At 46.9% G+C, this 21,698-nt stretch overlaps 1 protein-coding gene across 1 annotated transcript; it reads right to left on the minus strand.

Annotated features, from left to right (window-relative positions):
- Window positions 1-6,795: 6,795 nt before the first annotated feature.
- On the minus strand, window positions 6,796-17,796 carry LOC147096804 (basic phospholipase A2 PC17-like). Its single transcript, XM_085973439.1, has 3 exons — window positions 17,717-17,796; window positions 13,509-13,677; window positions 6,796-7,123 (listed from the first exon to the last, which is right to left on the minus strand). The coding sequence occupies exons 1-3, from the start codon at window positions 17,757-17,759 to the stop codon at window positions 7,009-7,011; spliced, it is 327 nt and encodes a 108-aa protein (XP_085829565.1). The 5' UTR covers window positions 17,760-17,796; the 3' UTR covers window positions 6,796-7,008.
- Between the last annotated feature and the right edge of the window lie 3,902 nt (window positions 17,797-21,698).

The following is a 21,698-nucleotide window of genomic DNA, read 5'->3' on the forward strand; positions in this document are numbered from 1 at the left end:
CATTGCTACAGCGGAATCACGGCCCAGCTCGTCGTTACAGAGGTCTCAGGATTGCGAGGAGTTCAGCACTCCAGTGATCTCCACGGCACAGGATGTGCCATCAGACACTGACGACTCCAGCGATGAAGTGGTGACGGAAGTACCGCCGCCTACACCGAGACCGACTAGAGAAAGACGTTATCCTAGTCGAGACAGGAGGCCTCCTCAGAGACTGAATCTATAACATGTTTCTTTTTATATATATATATAGGTAGACAACTCTGATGTAAATATGTTATGTATATTGTGTTACCAAATGTTATTAGCCCTAGTTATGGTGCATCTGTTGACTTAATTGCCCGGGTACGTTTTAATTAAAAGGGGAGGAATGTTGTGTATGTAATATGTATGTTACTTTAAACCTATGGCCAGGGCGGCACTACTTTGTAGGGCGTAGTGATACCATAGTACCACTCCTGGTCATAGGGGTATAAATAGTACTGTTGGTACTGATCTCCCCTCAGTTCCCGCCTGTTGGTATTAAGTAAAGACCTACGTTGAATCTTCCAAGCTGTCTCTTCATTATTGGATTAAATATAGACACATACTTTACAAAAATGAGAGAGATCTGGGGGGTCCTGATTGACAATAAACTGAAGCTATCGCAAAAATGCTCGGCAGTAGTGAAGCAAATCAGTTGTTGGGATGTACTAAAGGTCAATATTGAGCCGAACTAGTGAGGTACAGTAATCCTACCACATTTGTAAATCATTGGTGCGGCTGCACTTAGAATCCTGTGTGTAGTTCTGGTCGGCGCGGTATAAAAAGGATTTTGCAGCTATTGAAAGGATAGAGAAGAGAGCAACCAGAGTGATTGAGGGGATGGAGGGATTGGATTATGAGTCATGGGGGAAAAATGGAGTTACTTTGCGCCTCCCTAAGAGGGCGCTAACGGGGCAGAAAGCAACTAGCGCCTGGGCGCGTCGCCACCCATGCCTCCCGCGAAATTCAGTGAGAGGTTAGCGGCGGCGCTAACCGGTAGTGCCCCGCGGCACTGTGCCGCCGGCGATGACGTCATCGCCGTGCACAGCACCCCGCTCGCACCTCGGCCACGATCTTCGGGAGCGCCCCCTGACTTACCGCCGGGGTCAGGGGGAGGCCTACCTGCAGCCGGGGAGGCGCAATTTAAATGCGTGGTGCAGGGCGGCCATTTTTGTTGCTGGCCGCTTGCCAGCACCCGCCTGCGCTCACGTCCCCGGCCTCCTGAACACCCCCCCCCGCCCCACCCCCGCGGAGTGCCGGCTGCGCTTCGTGAGCCCGGCACTTCTCTTGAGTTCCGGGCTCTTTTGCCGAGAAGGATATTCAGTTATTGGGGTACAGAGAATGATATTCAGTTATTGGGGTACAGAGAAGGATATTCAGTTATTGGGATACAGAGAAGGATATTCAGTTATTGGGGTACAGAGAAGGATATTCAGTTATTGGGGTACAGAGAAGGATATTCAGTTATTGGGGTACAGAGAAGGATATTCAGTTATTGGGGTACAGAGAAGGATATTCAGTTATTGGGGTACAGAGAAGGATATTCAGTTATTGGGGTACAGAGACGGATATTCAGTTATTGGGGTACAGAGAAGGATATTCAGTTATTGGGGTACAGAGAAGGATATTCAATTATTGGGGTACTGAGAAGAATATTCAGTTATTGGGGTACTGAGAAGGATATTCAGTTATTGGGGTTTGGAGAAGGATATTCAGTTATTGGGGTACATAGAGGGATATTCAGTTATTGGGGTACAGAGAAGGATTTGCAGTTATTGGGGTACATAGAGGGATATTCAGTTATTGGGGTACAGAGAAGGATATTCAGTTATTGTGGTACAGAGAAGGATATTCAGTTATTGGGGTACAGAGAAGGATATTCAGTTATTGGGGTAGAGAGAAGGATATTCAGTTATTGGGGTACTGAGAAGGATATTCAGTTATTGGGGTTTGGAGAAGGATATTCAGTTATTGGGGTACATAGAGGGATATTCAGTTATTGGGGTACAGAGAAGGATATTCCGTTATTGGGGTACAGAGAAGGATATTCAGTTATTGGGGTACTGAGAAGGATATTCAGTTATTGGGGTTCGGAGAAGGATATTCAGTTATTGGGGTTTGGAGAAGGATATTCAGTTATTGGGGTACAGAGAAGAATATTCAGTTATTGGGGTTTGGAGAAGGATATTCAGTTATTGGGGTACAGAGAAGGATATTCAGTTATTGGGGTACTGAGAAGGATATTCAGTTATTGGTGTACAGAGAAGGATATTCAGTTATTGGGGTACAGAGAAGGATATTCAGTTATTGGGGTACAGAGAAGGATATTCAGTTATTGGGGTACCAAGAAGGATATTCAGTTATTCGGGTACAGAGAAGGATATTCAGTTATTGGGGTACAGAGAAGGATATTCAGTTATTGGGGTACAGAGAAGGATATTCAGTTATTGGGATACAGAGAAGGATATTCAGTTATTGGGGTACCAAGAAGGATATTCAGTTATTGGGGTACAGAGAAGGATATTCAGTTATTGGGGTACAGAGAATGATATTCAGTTATTGGGGTACAGAGAAGGATATTCAGTTATTGGGATACAGAGAAGGATATTCAGTTATTGGGGTACAGAGAAGGATATTCAGTTATTGGGGTACAGAGAAGGATATTCAGTTATTGGGGTACAGAGAAGGATATTCAGTTATTGGGGTACAGAGAAGGATATTCAGTTATTGGGGTACAGAGAAGGATATTCAGTTATTGGGGTACAGAGAAGGATATTCAGTTATTGGGGTACAGAGAAGGATATTCAGTTATTGGGGTACAGAGAAGGATATTCAGTTATTGGGGTACAGAGAAGAATATTCAGTTATTGGGGTACAGAGAAGGATATTCAATTATTGGGGTACAGAGAAGGATATTCAGTTATGGGGTACTGAGAAGGATATTCCGTTATTGGGGTTTGGAGAAGGATATTCAGTTATTGGGGTACATAGAGGGATATTCAGTTATTGGGGTACAGAGAAGGATTTTCAGTTATTGGGGTACATAGAGGGATATTCAGTTATTGGGGTACAGAGAAGGATATTCAGGATAAGGGGTAGGCCATTTAGGACAGAAATGAGGAGGAATTTCTTCACCCAGAGAGTGGTGAACCTGTGGAATTCTCTACCACAGAAGGCAGTAGAGGCCAATACATTCAATATATTCAAGAAGGAGTTGGAGATATTTCTTAAGGCTAAAGGGATCAAGGGATATGGGGAGAAAGCAGGGACCGGGTACTGAATTTGGATGATCAGCCATGATCGCATTGAATGGTGGAGCAGGCTCAAGGGGCCGAATGGCCTACTCCTGTTCCTATCTTCTATGTAATCCCCTTGCAATAAAGGCCAACATTCCATTTGCCTTTCTGATTACTTGCTGTACCTGCATGTTAACTTTTTGTGTTTCATGCACAAGGACCCCCAGGTCCCTCTGAACTGTAGCATTTTGTAATCTCTCCATTTAAATAATAATTTGCTTTTTTATTTTTCCTGCCAAAGCGGATAACCTCACACTTTCCCACATTATACTCCATCTGCAAAATGTTTGCCCACTCACTTAGCCTGTCTATATCCCTTTGCAGATTCTTTGAATCCTCTGCACAACTTGCTTTCCCACCCATCTTTGTATCATCCGCAAACTTGGCTACATTACACTCGGTCCCTTCATCCAAGTCATTAATGTAGATTGTAAATAGTTGAGGCCCCAGCACCGATCCCTGTGGCTCCCCACTAGTTACTGTTTGCCAACTGGAAAATGACCCATTTATCCTGAATCTGCTTTCTGTTAGTTAGCCAATTCTCTATCCATGCTAATATATTACCCCCAACTCCGTGAGCTATTATCTTATGCAGTAACCTTTTATGTGTCACCTTATTGAATGCCTTCTGGAAATCCATATACACCACATCCACTGGCTCACCTTTGTCCACCCTGCTCGGTACATCCTCAAAAAACTCCAGCAAATTTGTTAAACATGATTTCCCCTTCATAAAACCATGCTGACTCTGCTTGACTGCATTATGATTTTCCAAATGCCCTGCTACTGCTTCCTTAATGAAGGACTCCAGCATTTTCCCAACGACAGATGTTAGGCTAACTGGTCTATAGTTTCCTGCTTTCTGTCTCCCTCCTTTCTCAAATAGGGGTGTTACATTTGCGGTTTTCCAATCCGCTGGGACCTCTCTAGAGCCCAGGGAATTTTGGTATATTACAACCAATGCATCCACTATCTCTGCAGCCACTTCTTTTAAGACCCTGGGATGCAGGCCATCTGGTCCAGGGGACTTGTCGTCTTTTAGTCCCATTATTTTACCAAGTACTTTTTCCTTAGTGATTGTCTTTAGTGCCCCCCTCCATGTGGCCCCTTGATTATCCATTATTGGGATGTTGTTAGTGTCTTCTACCGTGAAGACAGATACAAAATATTTGTTCAGAGTCTCTGCCATTTCCCCGTTCCCCATTATTAATTCCCCAGTCTCATCCTCTAAGGGACCAACGTTTACTTCAGCTACTCTCTTCCATTTTATATACTTGTAGAAGCTCTTACTATCTGTTTTCATATTTCTTCCCAGTTTAATCTCATAATTCATCTTCTCTCTCTTTATTATTTTTTTAAATTATTTTAATAATAATCTAATACTATCCTTAAATTCTTTTGTTAGCCATGGTTGGGTTGCTTTTCCCTTTGTGTTTTTGTGCCAGAAAGAAATGTATAACTGTTGCAATTCATGCATTCGTTCCTTAAATGTTAGCCATTGCCTATCCACCGTCGTGCCTTTTAAAGAAGTTCCCCAATGTATCATAGCCAACACACTCCTCGTACCTTTGTAGTTTCCTTTGTTTAGATTTAGGACCCTAGTTTCGGATTGGACTTCTTCACTTTCCATCTTAATGAAGAATTCTATCATGTTATGGTCACTCTTCCCTAAAGGACCCCGCACAACAAGATTATTAATTAACCCCTTCTCATTGCACAATACCCATTCTAGGATAGCCTGTTCCCTAGTTGGCTCCTCAACGTACTGATCTAAAAATCCATCTCGTACACACTCCAGGAATTCATCCTCCACAGTATTATTGGTAATCTGGTTTGGCCAGTCTATATTGTAGATTAAAGTCACCCACGATTACTGTAGTACCCTTGTTACATGTATCTCTAATATCCTGTTTGATGCCATCCCCTACATTACCACTACTGTTTGGAGACCGATAGACAACTCCCACCAATGTTTTCTGCCCCCTCTGGTGCTTCTTAGCTGCACCCAGACTGATTCTACATCTTGATTTTCTGGGCCAATATCCTTTCTCAAACCATGGAGCTGATGCTGAGTGTGCACGCAGTGCGCCCGCTCCATTTTGCAGATTTCGGAGTCAATTTCTAACAAACATTCCCACTCGCAGCACTGCCAATCAATGAGAGTAGCGGAGGATGCTTCAATGTACTTTATTTCACTAGAATTGTGCACTACATTTTAAATCAATTAAAGGTAAAATAGCAACAAAGCTTAGGCATGAATCACACTCAGTGGTCAAGAAATCATTAAGACTGCGCAAGAGAAATCCCATCAACCACACCCGCAATATTCCATTGGAGAGAGGCTTGGCAGTACCACTCTCAATCACATCTCCTCTGGCTCGGAGCTTCAGGCGTTCTTACACAGAGATTGGTCATATCTTATAAAGTTGTAGTTGAACCTGTTGATGTACTTCCTGAAGCACTGGGCCGCTGCGACATCACATTCGCACTTCTTGTTAGCGCATTGGTATCGTGACCTCGCTGATTGACAGTAAAGGAGGAGAGTACAAACAAATTTATACAATGTAATATACACACTAATACTCGCTGTGATGTTCACACTGTAATGTACACGCTGTAATATAAACGCTGTAATGTACATACTAATGTACACGCTGTAATGTACATGCTGTAATACACACTGATGTACATGCTGTGATATGCACACTGATAAACATGTTGTAATATGCACACTAATATACACGCTGTGATGTACAAGTTGTAATATACATGCTGTAATACACTGATGTACATGTGATATGCATACTATGATATACATGTAATATACACGCTGTGATGTACATATTGTAATATACATGCTGTGGCATACACACTGTAATATACACACTAATGCTGTGGGGTGTCCCTAGTGCTGTTGGGTGTCCCTCGTGTTGTGGGGTCCCTCGTGTTGTGGGGGGTCCCCTTGTGTTGTGGGGGTCCTAATGCTTTGGGGTTCCTAATGCTGTGGGGAGTCCCTAGTGTCCCTAACATGGTGATTTCTGCTGGATATTCCGCACACACTGGTGAAATCAACCAATCCGAGCCACACTACAGTGAGATGCAGAAAGCCATCTAAAATCTCGGTGTCACCGTGAGAGTTCCCGAACTCTCCTGAAGGCATGGACTCGTGCTCCGCTACCTTTCCATCAGCATCGCCCATGCCCATCGGTTGTGTGCAAGCCAAGATAGTGAGATGGCAGGATATTCGACTGCGAGTGCCACTCTGTCCTCACCCAATGTTACTTTCCAGCAGGAGTCACTGGATAGTGACCAGGAACAGAAACACCTCCCCCCGCCCCCCACCCAGGGCTGGTTTTCCCCACCGAGGCCAGTATTAGCGTCTCGCACTTCACCGTCTGAGATCAGTACACTTGGCAAAGCCTGAGGACGAATCTGGGAACTTCTGGAGGCGGAGAGGTTTAGGGAGGGAATTCCAGAGCTTAGGGCCCAGGCAGCTGACGGCACAGCCACCAATGGTGGAGCGATTAAAATCAGAGATGCTCAAGAGGCCAGAATTGGAGAAGAGCAAGAGATCTCGGAGTGTTGTGGGGCTGGAGGAGGTTAGAGAGAGAGGGAGGGGCGAGGCCCTGGAGGGATTTCAACACAAGGATGAGAATTTTACAATCGAGGCGATCAAAATCTGTTTGGTGTGTTACTTACCGCACGTGGGCACTCCATTATTGCATCGAAAACTAAACGGCGTCAAATGAACATAGCAGCCCATATTTTCGGCTTCACCGTAACAATCATCATGCACTTGGCAGCACCTAGGAGGGGTGACAAATAGGAAATATTATTTCACAGAAGTAAGTCTTTCTGAAGAGACTGAAACTCTGTCAGCGTCTAAATCATTGCAGCTGGGCTTCAGACCGGGTCACCAACTCTCCAGGATTGCCCTGGAGTCCCCAGGAATTAAAGATTAATCTCCTGGGCACACACTACGAGGAAAACCCAGGCGAAAAATCATAGGGGCGTTGAAAAAAAAAGTGTTTCCCCATTTTCTTTGAAAGCTTTTGTTTATTAGTGATCGAAACATTGGACATGGGCGGAGGGGGGGCGGGCAGAAGGCTATTTGACTGACAATCATCCAATCAGATGACAAAGGGTCCATTCGCTTTCCAATTAGCATGGGAGGGCGGGGCACCCTGAGGATGGACGTGTCAGCCGACCAATGGTGGGAGTGTGGGGGCAGGCATTTGGAGGCAGGAGGTCTTGTGATGAAAACGTCCAGCAATAGGTCCAACCAGAATTGGCATCCCTATCCTCAGACCAAATGTTTTCTGAAGCAGACATGGTACCCTGCCCACAACAAACATGGAGCCCTGCCCACAACAAACATGGCGTACTGCCCACAGCGAACATGGAGCCCTGCCAACAGCAAACATGGAGCCCTGCCCACAACAAACATGGAGCCCTGCCCACAGCAAACATGGAGCCCTGCCCACAGCAAACATGGCAACCCACCCACAGCAAACATGGAGCCCTGCCCACAACAAACATGGCAACCCGCCCACAACAAACATGGCAACCCACCCACAACAAACATGGAGCCCTGCCCACAACAAACATGGAGCCCTGCCCACAACAAACATGGAGCCCTGCCTGTAATGATATCAGCAAATAGTGATGGTATTTGCCTGTTTGATTATGATGCCTTACCAGCATATTTGCCTGTTTGATTATTTATGCCTTACCAGCAGAGGGCATGTGAGACAGAGAGAGTTTAGTTTGAGTTTCGTTTTAGATGGATCTCTAACATGGTGTCTCCTGTAATGCTGTTAACTTAGATGAACAAACTTTAGATTAAAAGACTTTCTCTTTCATGAATGTGTCGTCATTGAACCCACATAGAAATCAATACATGGTGTCAGAAGAAGAAGTGATTGAAAGAGATGAAGAGGAAAAACCTGAAGTTAAATCAGCTCTCCACATATTAGCAAGCCAAAAGAGAACATCGTTACTTAACATTGGAGAATAGCTAACGAAGTGAAAAATGGAAGGTTTACACCCACTGGCGAAGCTTCAGTTGACAGGTAATGTGGCTGAAAATTGGAGGAGGTTCAAACAACATTTGGAGTTGTATTTAGCAGCAATCGGAGCTGACGAGAAAAGTGATAAAATGAAAGCGGCAGTGTTCTTACATGTCGTGGGTGATGAAGCGCTGGAGGTGTATAATAACTTCACATTCGCTGCTGATGGAGACAAAATGAAACTGGATAAAATAATGGAACAGTTTGAGGCCTACTGCATACCTAAACGTAACGTGATGTTTGAGAGGCACAGATTTTTCACGTGTACAGAAAACGGGTGAGACTATTGATCAGTATGTGACTGAACTGAGAAACAGAAGCAAAACGTGTGAATTTGGGGGACTGACAGACTCACTGATAAAAGACAGACTGGTGTGTGGTATTCCAGATAATGGTCTAAGGGAAAGAATGCTAAGGGAGCAAAATCTAGACCTGGGAAAAGCCATAGCACTGTGTAGGGCTACAGAGACTGTGAAGTTGCAGGCAAAGGAGTTGTTCAGTGACAGTAGCTGCAACGTGGATGCAGTGAGAAAGAATGGACACAAACCGTTTAACAAAAAGCGCCAATGTGAAAAAAGAGGCGTGGCCAGCGAACAAAAATGAAAGGGGCAATCGAAAGTCATGTAGTCAATGCAGTACACAGCATACACCAAAAAAGTGTCCAGCATATGGTAAAACATGCAATAGTTGCAACAAAAACAACCATTATGCCCGTTGCTGTAAGAACCAAGCGCAACAAAGCAAGGTCCATACAGTAGATGAAAGCGAGATAGAGGAGTTCAATGTGGATGTTGTGTCTGAAAACAAAAAAGAAAAAAAAGAGACTGGATGTTGACACTAAAAGTGAATGACATACACATTCCATTTAAATTGGATACTGGAGCACAAGTTAATGTGATATCAGAGACTGATTTTAAGAAAATTAGACCCAGACCAAAGATACATGGAATAAAAGTGAAAGTGACAGGATACTCAGGTACTGATATACCAGTGAAAGGAAAATGCATTGTCAAAGTGACACACAAGGACAGAGAGCACACGCTAGCATTAATCGTGGTGCCAAAGGATGTGCAAGCCATACTAGGTTTAATAGCCTGTGAGAGACTGAACCTGGTAAAGAGAGTCCTCGTTGTGGAAAGCGAAGGAGAGACAATCTATGATGAACTCATGAAAGAGTACAACGACCTATTTAAGGGTCTAGGCTGCCTTCCAGGAAAACACACGATCAGAGTAGATAAAAGTATGCCAACGGTCATACATCCATGCAGAAAAGTTCCGTTTGCTCTTCAAAAGCAACTGAAGGCAGAGTTGGACAGGATGGAAAGCCTGAACGTGATTCAGAAGATAGATGAGCCAACTGAGTGGGTGAGTTCCCTCGTCGTAGTGGACAAAAAGGATGGAAAGCTCAGAATTTGCCTGGATCCAAGAGATCTAAACAGAGCAAAAGAGAGAGCACTTCAAGCTTCCTACACGTGAGGGAATCATGTCACAGTTTGCAAATGCAAAGTATTTCAGCAAGTTAGATGCATCATCAGGATTTTGGCAGATGAAACTGGACGAGGCAAGTTCAAGATTGTGCACATTCAACAGTCCATTTGGCAGTTACAGATTCCTAAAGTTACCATTTGGCATTGCCTCAGCTCCTGAAGTGTATCACAAAACTATCCATATGATCTATGAGCACCTGGAGGGAGTTGATACATCAATGGATGACATCATAGTATGGGGAACCACGAGAACTGAGCATGACGAGAGACTGAAAAAAGTGCTGGAAGCAACAAGGAAAACAAACCTGAAGCTGAATAGAGAGAAATGCCAGCTCGGGGTGACAGAACTGACATTCGTGGCAGATATCCTTAGCAGTGAGGGCATCAGACCAGATCCCAGAAAGGTGTCCGCCATTGAGAATATGCCAAAGCCACAATGCAAAAAGGACGTGCAGAGGTTTAATGGAATGATCAACTACATGGGTAAATTCATATCCAACCTCTCAGAAAAGATGGCGCCACTGAGACGACTAACTGAAAAGAACATAGAATGGGAATGGAATCATGAGCATGAGAAGTCATGGAGCAATCTAAAGAAACTGCTCACAGAGGAACCAGTTCTGAGGTTTTATGACCCAGCGAGACCCATCAAGATATCATCAGATGCATCACAGAGTGGGCTCGGTGCCGTTCTTCTGCAAAAATATGACTACTGGCAACCTATTGCATATGCATCGCGCTCAATGACAGACGCGGAGACGCGATATGCTCAAATAGAAAAGGAGCTGCTCAGCATCACATATGCCTGTGAAAGATTTCACCAGTTTGTGTCAGGGCAAGCAATCAGTGTAGAGACTGACCATAAGCCCTTGATTGCATTGTTCCAAAAGTCACTAAATAGCTGTCCGCTTAGAATACAAAGAATGATGATCAGGCTGCAACGCTATACACTGAATGTTGCGTACACACCGGGTAAGCTGATGTATACAGCAGACACGTTGTCCAGAGCTGTTGACCCAAGAGAGCCCGCAAACACCAAAATGGATGAAAAAGTGAACGCCTACGTGGACATGATCACAAGTGCACTGCCCATAGCAGATGCAAAAATGGAGCTCATAAAGACTGAGACAAACAAAGATGAAACACTTAGACGACTGAGGAAAAGCATCTTGGATGGATGGCCCAGCATGAAGCAAGGCTGCTCACCTGACATGGCAGAGTACTGGAACTGCAGGGCGGAACTATCAGTGGTCGAAGACATCACCTACAAAGGAAGTAAAATAGTTATCCCAAAGAGTCTGAGAAAAGAGATGCTAAAAAGGATCCATGGAGGACATCTGGGAATCGAAAAGTGTAAGAAAAGAGCACGAGAGGTGATGTACTGGCCACGAATCAACCAAGATGTGACAAATGAGGTGTCAAACTGCACAATATGCCTGAAATATCGAGCAAGCAATCCAGTAGAACCACTAAAACCACACCCAGCGCCAGACAGACCTTACCAGAAGGTAGGCGCTGACCTATTCGTATGTCAAGGGAAGGACTATCTTGTAGTCACAGACTATTACTCCCTGTATCCAGAGGTTTGTAGACTGTACACCACCACTGCAGATGCTGTGATAACATGTATGAAAGTCATATTCTCCAGACATGGCGTGGCAAGCGAGGTCTTCACAGACAACGGACCCCAGTTTTACAATGCAAGTTTCCGACACTTTGCCAAAGAGTGGGACTTTGTCCACACAACGTCAAGTCCTCACTTTCCACAGTCCAATGGACTAGTGGAAAAATTGGTCCAGACAGTGAAAAGACTGATGTACAAGGCAAAAGACAGTGGAACTGACTTCTACCAGAGCATGCTTGTATACCGCACAACGCCGCTTGAGTGTGGTATGTCACCAGCCCAACTCCTGAAAACAAAAGAGGGGGAGAAAGTGAGGAAGTTCAAAGAACAACAGAAAGAAAAGCAAAAGTACTACTATGACAGAGGAACACAAAACCTACCTGAACTCCACACTGGTGACCAAGTAAGGTTCAAAGACAAAACAAACATATGGACCCAGAAGGGAACTGTCCTGAGTGCAGTTCAACCAAGATCATACACCATTCAGACAGATGAGGGTGCTGTTCTGCGAAGAAATCGTCAGGATCTTCTCATGGGACCAGCCACAGCAAGTCAAAAGACTGATACTGTTGAACAACCTGATCACACAGCAGGTCAAAAGACTGATACTGTTGAACAACCTGATCACACAGCTGAGAAATCATCATCTGAGGCAACAACTCAGATTCAAGGACAATCAATCAGAAAATCCTCAAGACACGTGAAGCCTCCTGAGAGACTCATTGAGCAAGCTTAAGGACTATTGTTATAGAAGGAAGTAATGTTATCTTATTCTCTCTTCAAGTTCTAGTGTATTTACATATTTCATGTGAACACACAAAACAAGGTTAAAAAACCTTGATAATGATAATGATAATGTAAGTTCATTAAGTGTTACAGTTAAAATGCAGAGTAATACAAAGAAAACATGTTGTTAGATAAAAGTAAAATACTTTTGTTTTAAGAAAGGGAGATGTAATGATATCAGCAAACAGTGATGGTATTTGCCTGTTTGATGATGATGCCTTACCAGCATATTTGCCTGTTTGATTATTTATGCCTTACCAGCAGAGGGCATGTGAGACAGAGAGAGTTTAGTTTTAGTTTCGTTTTAGATGAATCTCTAACATGGTGTCTCCTGTAATGCTGTTAACTTAGATGAACAAACTTTAGATAAAAAGACATTCTCTTTCAGCAATGTGTCGTCATTGAACCCACATAGAAATCAATACACTGCCCACAGCAAACATGGAGCCCTGCCCACAGCAAACATGGAGCCCTGCCCACAGCAAACATGGAGCCCTGCCCACAGCAAACATGGAGCCCTGCCCACAACAAACATGGAGCCCTGCCCACAGCAAACATGGAGCCCTGCCCACAGCAAACATGGAGCCCTGCCCACAGCAAACATGGAGCCCTGCCCACAGCAAACATGGAGCCCTGCCCACAGCAAACATGGAGCCCTGCCCACAGCAAACATGGAGCCCTGCCCACAGCAAACATGGAGCCCTGCCCACAGCAAACATGGAGCCCTGCCCAAAGCAAACATAGGGGGAAACATTCAGTTGGTAGCGCCACCCGTTAGCGCCTTAAGAGGGCGCTAATGGATGCAAAATAACTAGCGCCCGGGCACGGCGATGTTTGCGCCGCTCACAAAATTAACTAGACATTTTGCGGCGGCGCTAAACACTACCGCCATGATCTCCTGTGCCGGCAGTTTTAGTGATGTTGACTGAGAAATAAATATTGACCAGGATCCCGGGGAGAACTCCCCTGCTCTTCTTTGAATAGTGCCATGGGATCTTTTACATCCACCCGAGAGAGCCGACGGGGCCTTGGTTTAACGTCTCATCCGAAAGACGGCACCTCCGGCAGTGCGGCACTCCCTCAGCACTGCTCTGGGAGCACCAGCCTAGATTTTTTGTGCTCAAGTCTCTGGAGTGGGACTTGAACCCACAACCTTCTGACTCTGTGGCGAGGGCGCCACCAACTGGACATTTTTATTTTGACACACGACTTCGCTTTACTTTACCAGTCAATTGCATCGACTGGATTGTTGCCGTTTCCGCCGAGCCCGCAGAAGCAGCCATAGCTGACGAGGTGTCTGTTACGGAGATCCGGGTTGGCACACCAAATAACGCTTGCAAAGTTCAACACAGTTCTCTCCTGGAGCGCAACGCCCTCAGTAGGAATCAACACTGCTGCAAAAAGACATCGAAAAAAAATTAGTGCCCCCCCCGTGAAACCCCTCAATCAGAGTGAGCAGGCCGACAATCCATGGGCGGATTCTTTTTTATTAAAAAAGCTACCTCGAAAAGAGCATAGAATCATAGAAATTTATGGCACAGAAGGATGCCATTTGGCCCATCGTGTCTGTGCCGGCCGAGAAAGAGTTATCCAGCCTAAACCCACTTTCCAGCTCTTGGTCCGTAGCCCTGTAGGTTACGGCACTTCAAGTGCATATCCAAGTAATTTTTAAATGCAATGAGGGTTTCTGCCTCTACCACCCTTTCAGGCAGTGAGTTCCAGACCCCACCACCCTCTGGGTGAGAAGTGTTCTCCTCAACTCCCCTCTAATCCTGCTACCAATTACTTAAAATCTATGCCCCCTGGTTATTGACCTCTCTGTTAAGCAAAATAGGTCTCTCCTATCCACTCTAGGTCCCTCATAATTCGATACACCTCAGCCTCCGCTGTTCCAAAGAAAACAACCCCAGCCTATCCAATCTTTCCTCATAGCTAAAATTCCCCAGTCCTGGCAACATCCTCGTAAATCTCCTCTGTACGCTCTCTAGTGCAATCACATCCGTGAATTCAGTGGGAATTACGTACAATTTACAGCACAGAAACAGGCCGTTCGACCCATGCTGGTGTTCATGCTCCACACGAGCCTCCTCCCACCCCTCTCCATCTCACCCTATCAGCATATTCTTTGATTGCTTTCAACTCATGTGTTTATCTAGCTTCCCCTTAAATGCATCTGTGCTAATCACCTCAACTGCTCTCTCTGGTAGCGAGTTCCACATACTGACCACTCGCTGGGTAAAGAAGTTTCTCCTGAATTCCCAATTGGATTTATTAGTGACCGTTTCACAATCAAGCACACCGCCTCATCCTCCGACATTAACAGCCTCCACTGCGTGGGCCTGAGGTGGCAATGGCCCTGACTGCACAGTCTCCTTTGTAGCTGAGTGAAGGCTGGGCACAGGTAGACGCTTTGGGGCGATTGTCCATCATCGACCGTGGCGCCTTTCCTGAAGCTTAGCCACAGTTATTTCCACTCCCATCAAACGACTCTGCCCCAGCCTCACCCCTTAGGCAGAATGGATTGAAGGATCCGTGGAGTTATTGGGTATATTCGCTGCCTTGCCTATTATTGGGTCTCAGAGTGATAGTCCCACTAACCCGTCCCATTAAACACTCCCAGGGCAGGTTCAGCAAGGTTAGATACAGAGTCTACACTGTCCCATTAAACAGTGGAGATTCCGTGCTTGCTGACCTACATTGCCTCCTGGTCCGGCAAGGCCTCAGTTTTAAAGTTCTCATTCTTGTTTTCAAACCCCTCCATGGCTTCGCCCCTTCCCTATCACTTTAACTCCTCCAGCCCCACAACCCTCCGAGATCTCTGCACTCCTCCACTTCTGGCTGCTTGCGCATCCCCGATTTTCATCGCTCCACCATTGTCGGCCGTGCCTTCAGCTGCCTCGGCCCTAAGCTCTGGAATTCCCTCCCTAAACCTCTCCGCCTCTCTCTCCTCCTTTAACATGCTCCTTAAAACCTCCCTCTTTGACCGAGCAGGTCATCTGTCCTGATATCTCTTTCTGTGGCTCGGCGTCAAATTTTATTTTATACGCTCCTGTGAAGGGCCTTGGGACGTTTTGCTGTATTAAAGGCGATATATAAATGCAAGTTATTATTGATATTCTGCCCTCGCAACGCGTTTCTATGCAGAGCTAGACAGATAGCGAACAACTCGATATCTTCCAATAAAATCACAAGGCTTGACTTTTCTTGTAACGCTTTACTGAACGATTCTAATTGTAAAACTGAAATACAACACAGAAATGGAAGCACACATTAGTATACAAGCGCATAACTGATATGTATACACAAATTTAGGTACGCCTGAGCAACACAGTACATTTAGTAAACTGGGAGGCATTCTCTTTAAATTAGCCCTGTACATAGTGCATCAAAATACAGCTACTAGTTAATCAGCTAGACAGAGAAAAGTTACAACTAAACATTTTCTACAACATGCAGTGCACACTAATCATCCATAGCATTCTAAAATACTTACAGACAAACAATTTCCAAGACTCAAGCATGGGGACAATACAACTGCTCGGAGCCTGTGCTGCTGTAGGAGCACCGTGGTGTAGGTCTGTGTCCCAGCGAGGACTCCACGAGGACTACGTAGCAGTCCTGTGGGGAGCGTGATGACCTCATCACGCTCGGTAGCGTTGTCCGCGCTTGGGGCGTCACGTGATGCGCGTGGTCGCGTTTCTGGCCGTGGAGGCCGAAGTCGGGAGCGGGAGCTGGAGGCCAGGCTGAGCCGATGCTTGCCGCGGGAGCGGAAGATCGCGTCGCTCCCGGCGGCTGGTAGATGCGGCCAAAGGCGCTAGGCCGGGCTGTGCCGGCAGCCTTTCTGGAAGGCCGAGTCGGGCCGGCAGCCGCCTCACGCACGTCACGTCGTACGTGCCGTGACGTCAGCACGCTACGTTGTACGTGACGTGACGTCAGCACGCTAAGGCGCGTCTTAAAGGGGCAATGGCCCTCAAAGGTAAGTTAAAGGGGCAACGGCCCCAACAGGTAGGTTATACATATATAAGTAAGTTAAATACATACAGTGAGGTTAAGTTAGAGGGAGAGGCAGCACAATTGATGTTGTTGTTTCATTGATAGGTCTCTGGGGCAAACTGTGCCTGGGCTTCCCTGTCAATCCGGAGAGGGTCACATGCTGATTCACCGCGCAAGTGGGACTCAGATTCCAGTCTGCACACACGCACTTTGCATCGTGAGTCGTTATAGAGGGATCGAGAGCAGAAACTCAGCGCTTCAGATCAGCTCATTGAGGACAGCTCAGAGATGGGACTTGGGACCCTCCTGCTCTGTAAGGCTCAGAGACACGGGGTTACTCGCATCGTCATCAAACACTCCCAGGGCAGGTACAGCACGGGTTAGATACAGAGAAAAGCTCCCTCTACACTGTCCCATCAAACACTCCCAGGGCAGGTACAGCACGGGTTAGATACAGAGTAAAGCTCCCACTACACTGTCCCATCAAACACTCCCAGGGCAGGTACAGCACGGGTTAGATACAGAGTAAAGCTCCCTCTACACTGTCCCATCAAACACTCCCAGGGCAGGTACAGCACGGGTGAGATCCAGAGTAAAGCTCCCTCTACACTGCCCGATCAAACACTCCCAGGGCAGGTACAGCACGGGTTAGATACAGAGTAAAGCTCCCTCTACACTGTCCCATCAAACACTCCCAGGGCAGGTACAGCACGGGTTAGATACAGAGTAAAGCTCCCTCTACACTGTCCCATCAAACACTCCCAGGGCAGGTACAGCACGGGTTAGATACAGAGTAAAGCTCCCTCTACACTGTCCCATCAAACACTCCCAGGGCAGGTACAGCACGGGTTAGATACAGAGAAAAGCTCCCTCTACACTGTCCCATCAAACACTCCCAGGGCAGGTACAGCACGGGTTAGATACAGAGTAAAGCTCCCACTACACTGTCCCATCAAACACTCCCAGGGCAGGTACAGCACGGGTTAGATACAGAGTAAAGCTCCCTCTACACTGTTCCATCAAACATTCCCAGGGCAGGTACAGCACGGGTTAGATACAGAGTAAAGCTCCATCTGCACAGCCCCATCAAACACTCCCAGGGCAGGTACAGCATGGGTTAGATATAGAGTAAAGCTCCCTCTACATTGTCCCATCAAACACTCCCAGGGCAGGTACAGCACAGATTAGATACAGAGTAAAGTTCCCTCTACACTGTCACATCAAACACTCCCAGGGCAGGTACAGCACGGGTTAGATGAGTAAAGCTCCCTCTACACTGTCCCATCAAACACTCCCAGGGCAGATACTTCCATTCCGTTTACCTTCTCTGTGATTGGAAATTCACCAGCTGAAGGTCAGTTTTGGGTGTTGACTCACTCGCTGTGACCTACTCTCCCCCACCACCTCCCCGAGATCTCCTGCTGCTTGCTCATCACTTACCTCCAAAGAGAATGAGGACACCAATGAAGTTCGGGGTCTCCATGGCTTCTCGTTCCTTTGAGAAATCGGTGTTTGACTCATCCGTGATTCGGCCTCTTTTATAATGCACTTAGATGGGTTCCACCCCATAATAGTTCAGTCAATGCAAATAGAGCGAAGATCACATTGGGGCGCACAATGTACGGTCTTGCCGTTCTCCAAAGTGTGAATGTTGGCAAAGACTGATATTATGGGTTGCGACAGATGGGCTCGGCTTGTTTTACATAATTAATTTCAGGTGAGCTCATCTGTTAAGAACACGTGAAGAATGCACAGAACCCAGAGGCACTCAATTGTCCGTCCTGCATAATCCCCAGCCCCCAATTATTTGAAAGCCAAATTAAAGAGTTCCCCTCGTGTCTCAGTGTGTGTGTCAGCCGTGGTTCAGTGGATAGCACTCTCGCCTCTGAGTCAGATGGTTGTGGGTTCAAGTCCCACTCTAGAGACTTGAGCAGAACAATCTAGGCTGACACTCCCAGTGCTGAGGGAGTGCCACACTGTCCGAGGTGCCGTCTTTCTGATGAGACGTTACACCGAGGCCCCGTCTGCTCTCTCAGGTGGACGTAAAAGATTCCACGGCACTATTTTGAAGAAGAGCAGGGGAGTTATCCCCGGTGTCCTGGCCAATATGTATCCCTCAATCAATATCACTAAAACAGACTATCTGGTCATTATCACACTGCTGTTTGTGGGAGCTTGCTGTGCACAAATTGGCTGCTGTGTTTCCTACATTACAAGAGTAACTACACTTGAAAAAGTAACACATTGGCTGGGATGTCCTGAAGTTGTGAAAGGTGCTGTATAAAGGCAAGTCCTTCTTTAAATGCACCACATAGTGCGGCACTGACCCATATAGGCCTGTAAGTCCCAGCAAAGCTGAACCAGGGCACTTGATTACTTTAGTGAAGTTGCTGCGCAGGATTACTGCAGGGACATGTTGGTTATGGACAGGATTAGGATCGGTTGTGATGCACCACTTGGTCAAATATCCTGCTGACACTTTCAGCTGAGGTTCACACACCTTCAGGAACTGTACCCCAGTGAGAGTCAGCACCTTCAGAAACTGTACCCCAGTGAGAGTCAGGACCTTCAGGAACTGTACACCAGAGAGAGTCAGCTCCTTCAGAAACTGTCCCAGAATGAGAGTCAGCACCTCCATGAACTGTACTTCAGAGAGGATCAGCATCTTCAAGAACTGTACCCCAGTGACAGTCAACTCCTTCAGTATCCGTACCCAGTGAGAGTCAGCACCTTCAGGAATGGTATCCAAGTGAGAGTCAGCACCTTCAGGAAATGTACGCCAGTGAGAGTCAGCACCTTCAGGATCTGTCCTGCAGGTCCTGACTCTCTGGGGTTGAATTCCTGAAGGTGCTGACTCTCACTGGGGTACAGTTTTTGAAGGTGCTGACTCTCACTGGGGTACAGTTCCTGAAGGTGCTGACTCTCACTGGGGTACAGTTCCTGAAGGTGCTGACTCTCACTGGGGTACAGTTTTTGAAGGTGCTGACTCTCACTGGGGTACAGTTACTGAAGGTGCTGACTCTCACTGGGGTACAGTTCCTGAAGGTGCTGACTCTCACTGGGGTACAGTTCCTGAAGGTGCTGACTCTCACTGGGGTACAGTTCCTGAAGGTGCTGACTCTCACTGGGGTACAGTTCCTGAAGGTGCTGACTCTCGCTGGGGTACAGATCCTGAAGGTGCTGACTCTCACTGGGGTACAGTTCCTGAAGGTGCTGACTCTCACTGGGGTACAGTTCCTGAAGGTGCTGACTCTCACTGGGGTACAGTTCCTGAAGGTGCTGACTCTCGCTGGGGTACAGTTTCTGAAGGTGCTGACTCTCACTGGGGTACAGTTCCTGAAGGTGCTGACTCTCACTGGGGTACAGTTCCTGAAGGTGCTGACTCTCACTGGGGTACAGATCCTGAAGATGCTGACTCTCACTGGGGTACAGTTCCTGAAGGTGCTGACTCTCACTGGGGTACAGTTCCTGAAGGTGCTGACTCTCACTGGGTACTGTTTCTGAAGGTGCTGACTCTCACTGGGGTACAGTTGCTGAAGGTGCTCAATCTCACTCGGGTACAGTTCCTGAAGGTGCTGACTCTCACGTGGAAACATGTAAGATAGGAGCAGGAGTAGGCCATTCGGCCCCTTGACCTGCTCCACCATTTAATGAGATAATGGCTGACCATCCAAATTCAGTACCCTGTCCCTGCTCTCTCCCCATATCCCTCGATCCCTTTAGCCTTAAGAAATATATCTAACTCCTTCTTGAATATATTGAAAATGAATTGGCCTCAACTGCCTTCTGTGGTAGAGAATTCCACAGGTTCACCACTCTCTGGGTGACGAAATTCCTCCTCATCTCTGTCCTAAATGGCTTACCCATTATCTTTAGACTGTGACCCCTGGTTCTGAACGCCCCCGCCATCGGGAACATCCTTCCTGCATCTAGCCTGTCTAGTCCTGTTAGAATTTTATAAGTTTCAATGAGTTCCCGTCTCATTCTTCTAAACTCCAGCGAATATAAGCCCAATCGACCCAATCTCTCCTCATATCTCATTCCTGTCTTCCCAGGTATCAGTCTGGTGAATCTTCGCAGCACTTCCTCCATGGCAAGAACATCCTTCCTCAGATAAGGCGACCAAAACTGCACTGGGGTACAGTTCCTGAAGGTGCAGACTATCATGGGGTAAAGTTGCTGAAGGTGCTGACTCTCACTGGGGTACAGTTCCTGAAGGTGCTGACTCTCACTGGGGTACAGTTCCTTAAGGTGCTGACTCTCTCTGGGGTACAGTTCCTGAAGGTGCTGACTCTCACTGGGGTACAGTTCCTGAAGGTGCTGACTCACAATGGGGTACAGTTCCTTAAGGTGCTGACTCTCACTGGGGTACAGTTCCTGAAGGTGCTGACTCTCACTGGGGTACAGTTCCTGAAGGTGCTGACTCTCACTGGGGTACAGTTCCTGAAGGTGCTGACTCTCACTGGGGTACAGTTCCTGAAGGTGCTGACTCTCACTGGGGTACAGTTCCTTAAGGTGCTGACTCTCACTGGGGTACAGTTCCTGAAGGTGCTGACTCTCACTGGGGTACAGTTCCTGAAGGTGCTGACTCTCTCTGGGGTACAGTTCCTGAAGGTGCTGACTCTCACTGGGGTACAGTTCCTGAAGGTGCTGACTCTCACTGGGGTACAGTTCCTGAAGGTGCTGACTCTCACTGGGGTACAGTTCCTGAAGGTGCTGACTCTCTCTGGGGTACAGTTCCTGAAGGTGCTGACTCTCACTGGGGTACAGTTTCTGAAGGTGCTGACTCTCTCTGGGGTACAGTTCCTGAAGGTGCTGACTCTCACTGGGGTACAGTTCCTGAAGGTGCTGACTCTCTCTGGGGTACAGTTTCTGAAGGTGCTGACTCTCACTGGGGTACAGTTACTGAAGGTGCTGACTCTCACTGGGGTACAGTTCCTGAAGGTGCTGACTCTCTCTGGGGTACAGTTCCTGAAGGTGCTGACTCTCACTGGGGTACAGTTCCTGAAGGTGCTGACTCTCTCTGGGGTACAGTTCCTGAAGGTGCTGACTCTCACTGGGGTACAGTTCCTGAAGGTGCTGACTCTCTCTGGGGTACAGTTTCTGAAGGTGCTGACTCTCACTGGGGTACAGTTCCTGAAGGTGCTGACTCTCTCTGGGGTACAGTTTCTGAAGGTGCTGACTCTCACTGGGGTACAGTTCCTGAAGGTGCTGACTCTCACTGGGGTACAGTTCCTGAAGGTGCTGATTCTCACTGGGGTACAGTTCCTGAAGGTGCTGACTCTCACTGGGGTACAGTTCCTGAAGGTGCTGACTCTCACTGGGGTACAGTTTCTGAAGGTGCTGACTCTCACTGGGGTACAGTTCCTGAAGGTGCTGACTCTCTCTGGGGTACAGTTTCTGAAGGTGCTGACTCTCACTG

Source organism: Somniosus microcephalus, chromosome 34 (genome assembly GCF_052327205.1).
Source record: "Somniosus microcephalus isolate GS21.2 chromosome 34, FLI_Smic_1.0, whole genome shotgun sequence".
In the NCBI taxonomy this organism is placed as follows: Eukaryota; Metazoa; Chordata; class Chondrichthyes; order Squaliformes; family Somniosidae; genus Somniosus; species Somniosus microcephalus.

What these genes read in the sequence shown, in the direction of transcription:
- LOC147096804 (XM_085973439.1), bottom strand. Translation starts at nt 17,759, where the DNA reads ATGGAGACCCCGAACTTCATTGGTGTCCTCATTCTCTTTGGAG. An exon ending in TGTCCTCATTCTCTTTGGAG is followed by an intron (nt 13,678 to 17,716) that starts GTAAGTGATGAG and finishes GTCTTTTTGCAG; the next exon opens with CAGTGTTGATTCCTACTGAG. An exon ending in CCAGTCGATGCAATTGACTG is followed by an intron (nt 7,124 to 13,508) that starts GTAAAGTAAAGC and finishes CACCCCTCCTAG; the next exon opens with GTGCTGCCAAGTGCATGATG.